Source organism: Hippoglossus stenolepis, chromosome 1 (assembly GCF_022539355.2).
Source record: "Hippoglossus stenolepis isolate QCI-W04-F060 chromosome 1, HSTE1.2, whole genome shotgun sequence".
Taxonomy (NCBI): Eukaryota; Metazoa; Chordata; class Actinopteri; order Pleuronectiformes; family Pleuronectidae; genus Hippoglossus; species Hippoglossus stenolepis.
Window position 1 is genome coordinate 32,526,255 of NC_061483.1, and position 16,336 is coordinate 32,542,590.

Consider the following 16,336-nt stretch of genomic DNA (forward strand, 5'->3'; position numbering starts at 1 on the left):
AAATTAAATATCTTTGAAGGAAATGCTTGTTTATGTGTGTTAAGCAGTTGTGTTACATAACTGAAAAACTAATACAGTTAAATTAATCTATTTCATCATTCTAATGTGTATGTGTATCACATTCCATTGTTTAGGATCATTTGACAACCTGGGATTCTTTGTGGAAAAAACAACAACAAAAATAGAATACTGTAAGTACCTTCATGTCATTAAATAGAGTGAAATGTTCTCTGTAATGTTTTTGAAGGGTGGGATCTAATCCTCTGTGTTTCCACAGATATATTCTGTTCGAGAGAACTATCATACTTTGCAGGTTTCTTTCTAAATCCTATAATATTGGGTTTAAATTCAGATGTTAAGTTTTTACCAGCCTCAAATCGCGTCAACTGCCTTTATAAATCTGTTGCAGTTTCTGTTGCGACCGGAAGTGCCTCTACGAGCTGCCGCTGCCACGATTTGAGCTTGCCCTTACTGCAACTTGGGGCTTACACAACATTGCTCTGATTGGTTTGACGCAGGACTTGTCTTGTTCTACCCATGCTCAACACCTATCTCATTGGTTCAGACGTCTTTAACTGTCATCAGGGGCGGAACATCCGGTGGATTTTGTGTTGTGATTGGTTTCGGTTGCGCAGACCGGGAATATTTTGAAAGGAATAGGGCGTGTGCCTTTCCGTTTAAGTTAATTTGTTAAACCGAGTCGCCACTGCAATGTCTCAGGCATTCAGTCCTTAATGATAAAATAATAATATAGTACTCGATACCAAGTAGCTCCTTTAAACTCTTCATAAAGCAGGAATCTCGGGAAACCACGTCTTTTTTAAGGATGGAACCCGTAAACACGATGTCGGACGCGCTGGGGGCAGATTTTTCGTCTTTCGTCCACGTTGATCTTGACGACGTGGAAAACAATAATAACGATTCTGGAGATGTACATTGTGTGTCGGCCTCAACTCAAGGTTTGTGTCAGCAATAACCTGTTGAACTTTTAAAATATGTAAAACGGGGTGGTTAATGTAATGTGTTCACTAACGTGGTTATGTTTATCCGTAAGCCTCCAAAAGTGGTCGGCAACTGTCAATAATATCTGGGCCACCAGATAATTTTGATCATTAGATTTTTGTTTCTTTCACAATATCCAACGGAAAAAACATTAAGGAGAGACGTAAGTGCCAATCTCCATCATGGCAGCAACATCAGTAGAATCACTTCCTCTTCATTTGTTTGCAAAGTAAAAGCACAACGTTCGTTTTTACTTGAGTGCTTTGTTACGAGCTGTGTTATATTGATTTTAATCCCGAAAAGCTGTGAACTACCGATTGAAGATTGTATTGCTTCCTTAACAGAGCTCGGAGTTGTGGTATGAAAAATAATACCAGTTAAGAAGTATATCATTCAAACTTATATAAACCATACATGTGAACATTGACAAAGTCAAATAACTGAAAATCATTGCAAAAATGAACATAAAGTTGCCCAACTTCCCTCTGCACACAATGTCCAACACGAAAACAACAACAAATCTTTGGTAGGTCTATATGCACATATGTTTTATTTTATTAACTAAAAGTTACCATCCCCTGGAATAATGTTACCTAAGTGTAGTATTTCCTGAGGTAACATTAACTTAAGTTAGGGTTAGGGGTTAGGGTTAGCCCCTAACCCCCTAACCATTTGCATCCCCCCCCCCTGTTATTTTTTTTTTTATTTTTTTTGTAGTTTTTCCTTACTCTTGTTGAGACAAATTGTGATTTGTGAATATAGGCTATACAAATATAATTGGATTGATTGATTTTTTTATTTTCCACAACAGCTCTGTTTCAGAATGATGAGGATGGTGAAGATGAGCGTGATACTGATGACAGTTGCACAGACAACTCTAACGTTGAAAAGTCAGGCACTACGCTGCAGAGACGTGAACGTCATGGAGGAGGGACTTTAAGTCTTCCCGACACCTTTCAGACAAGCCACCTGCTCTTCTATGAGAGGTTTAAGGCATATCAGGACTACATGCTTGGTAACAGCACATACATATCATCATGTCTAACTCAAATACCAAATTATAATTATACTCTGTAAGATTCATTAGACTGCTGCTCTTAGTTTTTGAATTTATATTTGTGTGCAGGAGACTGTAAGCCCTCTGAGGTAAAGGTCTTCACAGCAGACTACCTAGAGAAGGTCGTGGAACCATGTGATTGGTTGGCTTTGTGGTCAACTGATGTCTTTGATGTTCTTTTGGAGGTGAGGCTCACTTGCACCATACACGTTACAACATCAGTCCTGAGATATCCGTTCATACCATAGATTGTATATACAGATCGATGATGCATAAGGATGAAATTGTGACTGTTTTCATGATAAACAATTGCAAAAAGACAGATATGTTGTTGTACAGTTTCAGTCTTTAATTACCGTAATTAGGATTCGGGGCTAAACATTTTATCAAGATAAAAAATGTCACATCAGTCGATATTGATAATTATCACAATTCCTTTCTAGTATAAAGACTGCAGGGGCTTTCCACAATCATATTGAGTTGCAAGTGGGAAAAGTAGCCGACTTGAGGGTCCGAAGCATTCATAGTTTTGCGTGTGAGTGTGTGTGAGTCGTGCAGAAATTACACCGTGGAAACGCTAGTGGCGGTAGAGTTTTTATGGTGATCAACTTATTTCAACTTAGTTCTCTGGTGTCTCTGTTTACTTCAGAACAATGGCAAGTGTTACTAAGCGGATCGTGTTGGAGCTGATAGATGTTGAAGAGCAATTACGTTTTGCGTTGTCCGCTTTCGATCCTTCAACTCAATTCAAAAATGGCGTTGATCTCCCAGAACAGCTCTTGCGGTCTGCGTCGCCTCGCTTCGTAGTTACATTTTTGGGGAGGTGCATGTCAGGGTACGGCGCAGGCCTCTGCATTGGGTACGCATCTATGCATAAGGTACAGCATAGCTTCGACGCAGAAGCATGATTTGGGTTTAAGGTGGGGGCAGTAAACCAGCCAATCCCGTGCCTTGTTTAGCTTAGATGACGACACAGTCTCCTCAGGAGTAAACAATTGAAAAATGGCGGAGGCAAACACCGGTAACGGTGCAGCAGAGAATTGTTATCACAAGTGTGGGAACACTTTACATTAAAGCCTTAAAAGGCCGTTCGCTGCAAACTGTGTAAAGCTGATTTCACATGGAACAGCAGCACAAATTCACTGTGGTATGAACATGAAGAGAAAACGTGTCTCCTTCTTAACTCAGTTTACTGACAAATCATAAATGACTAGGTTCTCTCTATCTCTGACACATTCAGCAGGTGATGCCGTTTTAACAATAGTTAAACAAGTGTGATTATCCAGAATTGACTTCACATATATCAGTAATGTAATTTTGACTAGTCGTACTTTCACTGTGACTAGTACGAATTTTTGTATTATATATATATATATATATATATATATAACATCATTCTGACTGTCAAAACAATATTATTCATTCTGTTTTAACTACCAAAACTCCAATTTTCAACATCTGTAGAACATAGTAAGATTTAAACTACGTCTGTCATTTGTGTTTGCAGTTTCTCATTATTTATATCTACAATTCAGTTTAATTATTATATTTTATAATTATGTTATTTTATAATCTTAAATTCCAGTTTCAGATATCTGCAATTTAATTCTGACTCGTCATAATTCAAGTTAATGATATCTACAACACCACACTGCACTGATTCTTGAGACATGGGACAAAACACGTCCAGCAGTTAAAACTGATATTGGGTTTAAGAATGAAAATATTTTCAGTCGTAGATGTTATGAGAGATTAATGAGAGAATATATTCAACACAATTATCCCCTTCAATTTAATGCAACAATTATTATATAAAATCGATGATACTTACTGTCTTCCCACTACATCTAAAACGGCAATGTCCCCAGAGAAAGATTAAGTCATTCACGTGCAATAAAAAGGATATCAATATTTTTTAATGATTTAAAAAGAGCTTGTTAATAATATCTCATATTTATCTTCAGATTTTCAATGACGCATGCATATTACATAAGGTTTAAAAGTTGTGGACCCACTTTTTACCAACACCTTCAGACATTCAAATAAAATCAGGCAATATTAGGGGCAGCAGTCAGATACAGTAATTTTAAGCTTGCTGCACACGGACTGCCCCGCAGTGTACCTTGATGAGTTGACCAACTTATTAAGTTGTGGGCCACGAGATTTCAATCTGTTCTTTGCTAACAAGACCTGGTGAACTGAACTGAAACGTTTCAATTAATCACATGATGTAGCCTCTTTAATGAGCTTTAGTTTGAGACACACTGTCTGCACTGACTCTGATTGATGCCACACTGTTGTGCAAACGTTTGCAATTATGAGTCAATGAAAACATTGTAAAGGGAGCGTGACTGTGCACATTTGGCACTTGGTTAAAGGATGCGCCTGGCGCATCTTGAAACAAGGGGATATTGAGATGGGTGTCTTAGGGGCGGGGATTGACTTAACCAACCAGACATTGTTTTATACTTTCCTTATCCTTCCCTTAGAGTGTGCACTAAAAAACAAAACTTGCAAGCAAGTATGAGCGGGAAGTGTCGCGACCACTTCCCGGCCAACACGCTCACTAAGAGGCACTCGCTTGGGACTCAACAGGAAGGATGTTGGAGTGGGTCCATCGAGTGGCACTGGAGAATTCTTGCTTTTTATGTCGCATGATACAGCTACAAGGTCTTGAGCCGGCTGTGAAAAATGTAGGTTTTTCCAATGAAATTTTAACCAGAGGGACTACTTAGAGCATGTGCAGTGACGTTACAACTAGGGGTGTGCGATATATATCGTCTACAGTAATATCTTAATTGTTGTTTTAACGATGTGCGAGCTCACGCTATCGAGTATTATCGATAATGATGATCATGCGCCACGCTTTCACGCTCTGCATGTCAATATATTTGGCTGCTTTAGATGATAAATGAAAGACATTCAGATCATTGACGGGTTTTTCGATCAGTGAATCATTGTCGGAAAAAGATAACAAGAAGAGAATAGAGAGAAAACAGAGAATTTGAAAACAGAGATTTGACGTAGCGACGCGGCTCCGTCAAACCTCGCTCCGCCTCCTCCGACTAAATTCTACTGTGGAAACTTCTAGTGATCACGTTTGTCCCGAGTTAAATTCATCACTATGAGCGGTTGATTATATAAAAGAATTATGAAGCTTATTTATGATCCCAGAACCTGAGGGAAGTAACAGCGCACACACACTGACTCCGCTGCTCTGTGTGTGTGTGTGTGTGTGTCTCTCTCTCTCTCTCAGCTGACGTCTCTGACTCGCTAAAGTTTAAAAGTTGATTTGTTTGTCGCCACAATATCAACACTGCTCATCACATAATGATCGTTTCTTTTAATAATGAGTTAAATCTTTCTTCAGAGCAGCGCATTCAGCAGCCGCTCGCTCGCTCTTTTCCTCTCTCTCACACACAGAGATTCACAAACAAACAGTGTGATCGGGCACGTGTATAAACTCAGCCTGGGTAAAAACAACAGACTTTATAAATTTGGAGGAGGTGGCGGGGAGTGCTCCGTTTGGTTTGACACAGCACGAATAATGGAGACACAGAGGAGCAGTAAATTACTGTCAGAGCCGCTAAAGACTGTAAAAAACTTTTCACGGTCCAAACATGTGTGAAAAGACCCAAATTAACACTGTAAGTGGACTTAGTGGAGCTGTGCATGGCTCCCTGGTGTCTGCCGCGGACTTGCTGGCGCTGGGACCCGGCTGTGTGCCTTCTCCCGCTAGTTACAACTAGGGCTACACAATATTATGAAAACATGCGATATCGATAACATTGTTTAATATCGCGATGATGATATGACTGCGATAAATAAACAGTCCCTGGTTATGGATGCAGAGACCATACACAGCTCCACAGCCAGGAGATGGCGCACAGCCTGGTCGCAGCGCCACCAAGACAGGGCAGACACCAGGGAGCCATGCACAGGTCCACTAAGTCCACCTACAGTGTTAATTCAGGGCTTTTCTTACATGTTTGGACCGTGAAAAGTTTTAACGTCAGTAATTTACTGCTCCTCTCTTGTGTCTCATTAGCGCTGCGCCAACTGCCAACTGACATTCAGATCATTGGCGGGAAAAACCCGCCAATGATCTGAATGTCTTTAATTTATTATCTAGGGCAGCAGGGCTCCGTCTAAGAGGCCAAATATATTGACATGCAGAGTGTGAGTGCATGCTGCATGGAACACCAATTATCTCCGTTTTTGCTGTCATTTGTGATACGTCTATCGCACACATTGATATCGCGATAACAATAGATTTTCGATACATCATGGGACCTCAGCTACAACCACTTCCTGTTAGTTGCAAATTTCCCTATTGTTGGACAAATAAAGGATTATCTTATATATATATATTATTGATAGTTGGAATCAATCAGACCTTTTCATATGTCTTTCAGACAATGTATAATTCATATACAAATCTTCAGATGTCTATTTTACGTATTCTCATATAGGAGAAAAAATATATATAACTAGGGATTGATCTATTCTTTACTGTACGTTCATCGATTTGCGAAAATAAAATCAGGTCTATTGGGTGTTACATATTTAACCCATTTTTGCCTATATGACAAAATTTGTAGATGACAGATGCTGATATCTTATCCATTTTTTAAATGTCTATTGTAATGTACATCCATGTATTCAGAGTGGGATTCTCTTATGACAGGATTATCTTATCTTATCGTACCATCTAGGGTTGTCACGATATGAAATTGATTATTGTCAGAGGAAATATCACTATTATTGATACTATGGAAGGAAAAAGACACACGACAAGCAATATATAGCTAATAATATAGCTAATGAACTCAAATATATAACTATATCCAGTTAGTTTTTAAAGTGGCAATATGAAAGGAAGTAATTTTCCTTACAGTACAAACGCTGGTGCCCCTTTTTGCACAAAGCTTCACTGTTTACCTCAAAGTTCAGTTTGGAGTCCACAATAGTCCCAAGGTATTTATAAGATTCCACACATTCCACAGTTTGACCTTTGATAAATGTGTCTACGTGTGTTGGCAAGTTTTCTAAAATCAATTACCAAATCCTGGGTTTTTGATATGTTTAGTTGGAGGAATAACTCCTCGCACCACTTAACAAAGTGCTCAACAAGTGGTCCATGGCTGTTCTCATTTGCCTGAAGCAGACAGACTCACAATCACAGAGTCATCCGCGTACTTTAAAATTATCCTATCTTTAAATGAGCTCTGACACATATTTGTATAAAGGATAAAAAACAAAGGAGGGAACACACACCCTTGTGGTGAGACAGTGGAAGAGCAAACTTTATCTGGTAAAAATTCATTCACTCTCACTCTTTGTGTCCTGTTCGTTGGAAAATCTAAAATCCAGCCCACAAGATTAAAACTGACGTCAAAATGTTTTAAAATCCTACGGGTTAAAATGTAAGGTTGAATTGTGTTAAAGGCAGATGAAAAATCAATAAATAAAAGCCGAGCATGACAGCCCTTTCCCTCTAAGTGTTTGAAAAGCAAATTGAGCAGAGTGAGTGAGGCGTCCTCCACTTCTCTCTGAGGTCTGTAGGCAATCTGCAGTGGGTCAAGGGCGTGCTCAGTGTCTTAACTTTTCAGACTACACAGTTTTTTCTCCACTTTTCATTAAAATAGAAATTAAAGCCACAGGTCTGAAATCATTAAGGGTTTTTGGAGTGTTTATTTTTAGGTACAGGGAACACAGCAGCATCTTTCCAGACCGTGTGACCGTGCTGTGTCTCTAAAGATTTATTAAAAATTTAATTAAATTAAATTAAAGACTGGGCTCAGTTCTTTTGCACAATATTTAAAAAATATTTTCTGGCCCATGGCTCTTGTTCACCTTTGAAGAACGGAAAGCCTTTTCAACATATGCTGATTTTCTCGAAGTTTAAGACTCATTTCTAAAATCAATCACGTCAAAACGATTATAAAAGCAATTAAGAGCATTGGCAAAAGCAGTGTCTCCATCAAAACAATCTTAAGTGATTTGAGTGCTTTTAGTTTTTTCTTCTGGAGGCCTGCAATAGTTTTCATGCACGACCATGCTGAGCCAAGGTTGTTTGCAGCCATTTTCCTCTCCCGATCTGATTTAAAGTTTTGTTTTGTTCTTAAAATTCCTGTTTTAAGCTCTTTGGTAGCAATTTGCAGGTCAGACGTTTCCCCCATTTTAAAAGCAAGTTTCTTTTTCTGTAATGCAGATTTCACCGTTTTGTTGAACCAGGGTTTATTATTAAGGTACATTTTAACCCTCTTGCTTGGGATGGTCATGTCCCTGCAGAAATCAACATAACTGGACTGCTGAAACATCTCTCGGTCACTGCACTCATAACATTCTTTTAAAGACAGCACAGATATCTAAGACAAGCCTGGACTGGCTCTAACTATAAGCTTTATCAAAAAGGAAGGTTTTAAGCCTACTCTTAAACGTACAGATGGTGTCTGCCTCTGAAAGTGGGAGATGATTCCACAGGAGAGGAGCTTGATAGCTGAAAGCTCTGGCTCCTCCTCTACTTTTAGAGACTTTAGGGATGACAAATAAGCCTGAATTCTGGGAGCGCAGTGCTCTAGTGGGTTGATAAGGTACTATCAGCTCTTTGAGGTATAATGGTGCCATATTATTAAGGGCCTTGAAGATGAGGAGGAGAATTTTAAATTCTATTCGAGATTTAACCGGAAGCCAGTGTAGCGAAGCTAATATAGGAGAAATGTGGTCTCTTTTCCTGGTTCTTGTCAGGACACGTGCTGCAGCATTTTGGACAAGCTGCAGAGTCTTTAACGACTTACTGCTGGAGCCTGATAATAAGGAATTACAATAATCAAGTCTGGATGTAACAAAGGCGTGGACTAGTTTTTCTGCATCTTTTTGAGAAAGGACATGTCAAATTTTTTTGATATTACGCAAGTGGAAGAAGGCGGTCCTAGAAATTTGTTTTAAGTGAGAATTAAAGGACAAATCAGGATCGAAGATCACTCCCAAGTTCCTGACTGTTTCATTGGAAGCAAGGGCAATGTCATCTAGTGCAGCTATATCATTAGATAATGTATCTCTAAGGTGTTTAGGGCCAAGTATTAGAACTTCTGTTTTATCTGAGTTTAACAAGAGAAAAGTGCGGGTCATCCAGGTTTTTATGTCCTTGAGACATGCTTGGAGTTTAGTTAATTGATTACATTGTTCAGGTTTTATTGACAAGTATAACTGGGTGTCATCCGCATAGCAGTGGAAATTTACAGAGTGTGTCCTGATAATGTTTCCTAGTGGAAGCATATATAATTTGAATAAAATTGGGCCGAGCACAGAGCCCTGTGGAACACCGTGGTTAACTTTGGTGCGCACAGGGCATCATTAATTTGCACGAATTGGAATCGATCTGAAAAATATGATTTAAACCAGTTTAGGGCGGTTCCTTTGATGCTAATTAACTGTTCTAGTCTCTGTAATAAAATTTGATGGTCAATTGTGTCGAATACTGCACTAAGATCTAACAGAACGAGGACAGACACAAACCCCTGATCTGAAGCTATTAGAAGGTCATTAGTGACTTTTGCCAAGGCTGTCTCCGTGCTATGATTAGCTCTAAACTCCGACTGAAAGTCTTCATATACATTACTTTCCTGGAGAAACTCGCACAGCTGATTGGCTATAACTTTTTCAAGGATTTTAGACAGGAAGAGGAGGTTGGATATCGGTCTGTAGTTGGCTAAAACCTCAGGGTCTAGGGTGGGTTTTTTGAGAAGGGGTTAGATTACAGCAATTTTAAAGGACTGTGGTACATATCCTGATGATAATGACAGATTGATTGTGTTTAGTAACATACTATTAATTAGGGGCAGAATTTCTTTCAGTAATTTTGTAGGAATGGGATCTAAGATACAAGTGGTTGGTTTAGAACATGAGATTAATTTGGTCAGCTGATCAAGGGTGATCAGAGAGAAGCTGTCTAAATAATTGGTAAGATTCTCAGCAGTTTCTGAGATTTCTGTTCTTGATAGGGTATTAGTGCCAATTGAGGGCAGGAGATGGTTGATTTTATTTCTAATAGTTAGAATTTTATCATTAAAGAAGGTCATAAAGATATTGCTATTTAGGGATTGAGGAATACTGGGTTCAGTGGAGGTGTGACTCTCTGTCAGCCTGGCTACAGTGCTGAAGAGAAACCTGGGGTTGTTTTTATTGTCTTCTATTAATTTGGAGTAGTAGGCAGCTCTTGCTTTGTGGAGGGCCTTCTTATATGCTTTAACACTATTCTTCCAGGCTAGGAGATATTCAACATGGTTGCTGGAGCGCCACTTCCTTTCTAGTTTTCTTGACGCTTGTTTTAATTCATGTGTCTTGGAATTATACCACGGGGCTAATTTACTATGTTGTACACGTTTCTTTTTTAGAGGCGCTATTGAGTCTAATGTTAATCGTAATGACTTTACAGAGCTATCGACGAGATGGTCAATCTCAGTGGAGCTAGGGTTTTTAAAGAGTTTCTTGGTTATATTGATGAATAGTACAGGTTTAAATGTAATTGGAATCATTTTCTTAAATTTAGCTACAGCACTATCAGGTAGACATCTAGAAAAGGAGTTTTTTATTCGTGGCATATATTCTGATAATGAAAAATCGAAGGTTATTAAATTATGGTCTGATAGAATTGGATAACGCGGAAGTACTCTTAGATGTTCAATTTTGACACCGTATGATAATACAAGGTCAAGTGTGTGGTTACAACAATGAGTAGGTTGGTGTACACACTGACTGAAACCAATTGAGTCTAGTACTGAAATAAATGCTACGCTAAGGCTATCATTATTATTGTCAACATGAATATTAAAGTCACAGACAATAATAATTTTATCGGTCTTTAGGACTAGGTTTGATAAAAACTCAGGGAATTCCGTTAAAAATTCCGAATAAGCCTCAGGAGCACGGTAAACTACAGCAAATATGATTGGCTGTTGGTATTTCTTGGATGGGTGTGGAAGACTAAGAACAAGACTTTCAAATGAGTTGTAGCTTAGTTTAGGTTTAGGATTAATTGATAGACTGGAGTTAAAAATAGCAGCAACTCCACCTCCTCGGCCAAATTCTCGGGGAACGTGTGAATTTACATGACTGGGGGGGGAGTAGATTCATTTGCTGACATATTCATCAGGATGCAGCCACGTCTCAGTGAGGGACAATAAATCAATTTTTTGATCTGAGACTAGTTCATTTACTAAAATAGCCTTTGATGATAATGATCTTATGTTTAAAAGTCCACATTTAAAAGTTATGTTACTTGAGTTGTTGCAGAGGCTGTGTTAATTTGTATTAGATTTTTGTGTAGAATTCTCCCTCTGTTATTGTTTGATTCACATAATTTAATGGGATGGTGGACAGACACAATCTCTATGGGTTTGTGGTTGTGTGACTGATCCAGAGGGAGTGCAGAGAAGTGTTTAGCTCTGCGTCCTGGTCCCAACTCTGGGAATATAATTTCTGAGAGAGAGAAAAAACATAATCAAATAAAGACTTAAGTCCATTCCCATATAGTATATAATCAGGACTCTTGACAGATAAACAATGTAGGCCTACAGAATATAATAGGTGTGGACGCTCTATACTGCAACCTCAAAAACACAGAACGTGAAGAGACTAGAGGTTATGCTGAGGATCTGTGTCTAATAAGCTGTGTAAAAGTATCCTAAAGTCTTTTAATTAGGGCCCATGTACTAACAGTCCAAGGACCCTATTGGAATTGCTCCAATTATTAGGGCCAGAGCACTAACAGTGCGAGGACCCTATTTGAGGGCCTAAACATGCTGCCTAAAATGCAGCGCTTAGGGTCTCGTTTTACAGATTTTTACAGAATTCGGCACACGTATCATGTCCAAACAAACAAAAAAGTGAAATACGCAAAAGAGTTGACGTTGGTGCCTCTCTGTAAAAAAAATTGTAGATAGACAGCAATAATTTAATTTGATAATAATTGACCAAATATTTTAAATAAATATGAAATTGATGCCCTTTCCTCCTCATCAGCTCTATAAAAACCTGCTTAATTCATATTTATGTTTCTGGATAAACAGGGCCACTTCTTCTGCAACAATGAAGCTAAAACACTGCGTTAATCTGTGGAAGGAACTTCTCTTATTTAATTAGTTATTAATCGATGATGTCGGATCATGACTCCGGATCACTTTAACCCTGATGTCCTGACTGTGTGCATCATGTCTCGTGTTGTGTAGCAGATTTAAACATGTGAGTTCTCATAAACTCTGGAGAATCAAACAAACACAAAGTAAATGTCAGTCCTGTACGTGTCCTAATAACTTGTGATCAGTGGTGGTGTTTATTGTTAAAGTGTAAAGTGAGCGGTGGTCAGAGGGAGTGAGGAGAAGTTGAGTTTCTGTTTCAGAAATTTACTAAAACTGTTGTATTATAATGCTGAATTTTTTTAAAATGACTATTTGGAAGTGAAGATACACCTGAACAGGAACTAAAAAATGTTAATTACAGTTATGGGTGCTGAAGAGTTCAGGTGTGAGTGCTGAATAGCTGTTGATGATTTCAGGTGCATGATGTGGTCCTGAAGGATCTGAAGGCATGTGTTAAACTGGTGCTGCCTATGCAGTGTGACACCAGAGGATGTGAACTCAGCGAAGAAGCCATGAATTCTCTACTAGAGGCCACCCAGCACAAAATCCCACTGCAGGAGCTGCATGTCGTGTACGAAGAGTCAGGGGACTTTGATCAGACCGCCCTTGCTCTGGAGCACCTCAGGTGAGACTGCTGTATGCTGTACCTGGAGTTCACTTGTTTGTCCACATATTTTAAATTACCTGCCCACATGTGCCATTCCATAAAGCCAACAGTGTCTCTTTGGCCTCAAAATTCAAAGTTGACGAGACATTGTTTTATCATCGTGAGTCTTTGCTCACTTACGTTATAGTTACAGTTACAGTTATACATATTAATTTGTTACCAACCTCACAATTCAGCTAACTAGAACCAATATATTCAAACACTCCTTTATACCACCTACCATTTCCCTCCTAAACCCCTTTGAGGTAGTTATTTGCATAGTTATAATTAGTTGTTTTTCTCTTTGTATGTTCTGATTGTGTGTTTTGTATTATGGTGTCATTTTTTTGCCTTGTGTTTTATATGTGCTAATTCTATGCATCCCACTGCTGCATAACCAAATGCCCCTTCAGGTTTTTCTATAAGCACATCTGGAGGCAGTGGGATGAGGAAGATGAAGATGATGACTTTGACTACTTTGTTCGTTGTGTGGAGCCCCGTCTCAGGCTGTGAGTACACAATGTGGTTCCGTGATTTGTTTCCTTGTAATCAGTATTGTGTGTTTGTTCATTCCTATTAATCTTGCTTGAAAATGTGTCTTGTGTCAGGTACTACGATATCTTAGAGGATAGAGTCCCAGCAGGCCTGGTGGCAGAATACCAGTCCTTATTGGAGAAATGCTCCCAGTGCTTCCAGCAGTTCTCTGTTCTGCGCAGTGTCCTTAGCCCCGACTCAGACTCTGAGCTTGACAGTGTGTCAATGGTGGAGGGTCTGAAGCTCTATGACGAACTGGAGAAGTTCAAACGTAAACTGCACATAATTGAGAACCCTTTGTTGAGGTAGATCTGTGTCTCCACACTACATCTCACAAATACTCTGCAACATCACCACTACTGTCTCTTTGTCTCTCTCATCCAGCCTTTTTTACTTTTGCACATATCACCTCTTGTCTAGGTACGTGTTGGGCTATAAAGGTAATCCGAGGCAGCATTGTGTGGAGAGTCGCGGACCCAGAGCATCCGGTGTGAAGGTGATCCACGTTGTCACAGCCTCCTGCAGCACCGTCCAGCTCCAGTCCCTCCTCACTGCCAGACTACTGCCCCTGTGCTCCTGTGGGGACACTGAGATCCAGGTCACAGCATTTACTTTCTCGCAGATACTCTCCCATATCGCGTTTCTATCAGTTATATTAGTATTTCTTTGCTGTAGCTCATCAACATGTTTGTCTTCCACTAACACTTCCAATTCCATGGCATTAAATTTCGCTTTGCACCTGCGGTCACTCTGCTCTCTGTAATGCTCCATGGTGGAAACCAGTAACACTCATTTAAATACTACTGCCTGTACCATGTTTGCACCTGTTATCATTTACACAATTATTTTTAGTAGATCACCAGCAAAACACCCACCACCCAAACGTGCAATCTGTTATAATGCACACTCAATTTAGCACTCTTTATTATTTATATATAGTGCTAAGCTGTACTGTATGTATGATGGTGGGTAAGTTCTCTTTGTGCATCTGTCCTAACCTCTGAATTATGTGTTTAGTTCCACAGAGAGCCAGTATCAGCGGTGGACTCATGTCATCAGGGTGATGTGGTCATTGTTCTCCCAGGGATCTACAATGTCAATAGCTCCATATTCATACCAGACTCCATAACTGTAGAAGGTTGGAAAAAAACTTTATCGTATTTCCAATGAGATCATATAATCTTGTTCTTTTATTTTGTTAGTTCTCTTTTGTTATTTTCTCACACAGTTAGGGTAGTCAGGAACATGTGGACTAATGCCACATATGTTTTTTCTTACATATAAATGTATTCTAATCCAAAAATTAAATAGCTGCAATTATCAATTTTTTGTTTCTGTTTGATGTGCTCAATAGAATGTAGCAGCTTAATTAAAATAAGGCAAAACAAAGTCACTTTACCTAGTTTTAATTCTGTTTTAAGAAGGCATGAGATGAAGATGAAACATCATTCCAAATCCTGCAACATTACAATAATTATAGACCAAACGTTTTGCCATATATCTGCCCGTTATCAGATTTGAATGTATGCATGTATGCTCAGGTAATTGTGCAGAATGTTTTCACCAAGTTTAATCAGGATGCTCTACGGCATTTTGAGTTATGAGGAAATATGTAATAGGCCATGCCCAATGAATACAGCAACTAAGACTTTGGTTAAACTCATGAGAACCTGGAGTGGTCATAAAGGAAACAAATTATATTGAAGCCACATTTTACTGCATTTGAGCGCTTGAAATTATATTGTGTGTAGCAGTATGAAAATTGTGAAGACAAAAATTGCATCGTAATCCTAAGGTCACGGTGAAGAAAAGGAAAGTTTTGTTAATCAAAGAATGTTTAATTATTCTGTTCAGGTTGTGATATAGTTGGAGGATCATACACCATCTTATTGATCATACCACAGATTCACTGTGAAGCCACATATTGCACTTTCAATATTCAGGAAGGTGCTTTGATGTAGAAAAGGGTATAAGGCAAATGATACTGTCCTAGCAATGAGTAGTCCTTATTCTACTGCTAGATAATAAGCTAACAATGGGAATTCCTCCTATAAACACAAGGTACAACTTCTTACTCCACACTTAGCTGGTCTGCATAAATTAATTAAAAGGTGGGGACTTTTTGTGCCTGGGCAATAATATTTCAAGCACTCAGTGTAGTAAAAACTGGCCTCAATACATATTTGTTCTCTCTATTGGCCACTTCATGATTTCATAAATGTCTAGTGAGTATTTAAATACGTTTGTAATACGTTTATTTTATCCTGATCAAAATACTGGAAAAACACTCTACTTTTATGAGACATAATCCGTCCTACTTTATACTTTGCTGGTTAACTGCATCGAGGCATTAGCATTGGGAGAGGAAGGCTGTTGTCTGCCGGGGTACAACTCCGTCTGTGGCTTGTGACAGTGTTGTACAAATTACTTACTGTTACAGTGTTTCAACCTGACAAATATGTTTCGCTCACCGTTCCAGAAAAATCAGTAAATGACAGAAAATATGTGGATATACCAACCTTTGCCATATACTGACAGATTTATTTGTTCCTGTGTTGAATGTGTGTGCCAGGCTTTGGTTTTCCTGACGATGTGGTGATTGAGAAGACAAACAAGGGCGACTCCTTTGTCGAATCCTCAGGAGCGGATGTCAGACTGTCCAACATTAAGTTTATCCAACATGATGCTATCGAGGGCATTCTTTGTGAGTATAGATGAAAGTAAACGCACATCCATCACTACGATGGCACCTCACTGAAAACCTGTGTAGAACACTGATTCAATAGTCCGATCAATACCCCAGTGTAATCTGAATCATTACACGGAAGTGACTACTAATGCTTGAAAAGGCGCATTTTAAAGTCACTCCTAGGGAGCAGACACCTTATCTCAGCATTGAGGAGATAAGTCCAGTGAATTGTTTATTTCCCTGTGACGTTTCCCTGGAGCTGCCGG

General features: G+C 39.0%; 1 protein-coding gene across 2 annotated transcripts in view; it reads left to right on the top strand.

Annotated features, from left to right (window-relative positions):
* The first annotated feature begins 626 nt into the window (after positions 1 to 626).
* Positions 627 to 16,336, top strand: part of shcbp1 (SHC SH2-domain binding protein 1) — a 41,176-nt gene continuing 25,466 nt past the window's right edge. For both annotated transcript variants that reach the window (XM_035155618.1, XM_035155619.1), the window contains exons 1-9: positions 627 to 959; positions 1,814 to 2,017; positions 2,129 to 2,244; positions 12,618 to 12,826; positions 13,261 to 13,356; positions 13,456 to 13,686; positions 13,802 to 13,979; positions 14,399 to 14,519; positions 15,954 to 16,085. In XM_035155618.1, coding sequence (XP_035011509.1) covers positions 827 to 959; positions 1,814 to 2,017; positions 2,129 to 2,244; positions 12,618 to 12,826; positions 13,261 to 13,356; positions 13,456 to 13,686; positions 13,802 to 13,979; positions 14,399 to 14,519; positions 15,954 to 16,085 — 1,420 coding nt within the window. In that variant the 5' untranslated portion in view covers positions 627 to 826. The remainder of the gene's footprint in view (positions 960 to 1,813; positions 2,018 to 2,128; positions 2,245 to 12,617; positions 12,827 to 13,260; positions 13,357 to 13,455; positions 13,687 to 13,801; positions 13,980 to 14,398; positions 14,520 to 15,953; positions 16,086 to 16,336) is intronic.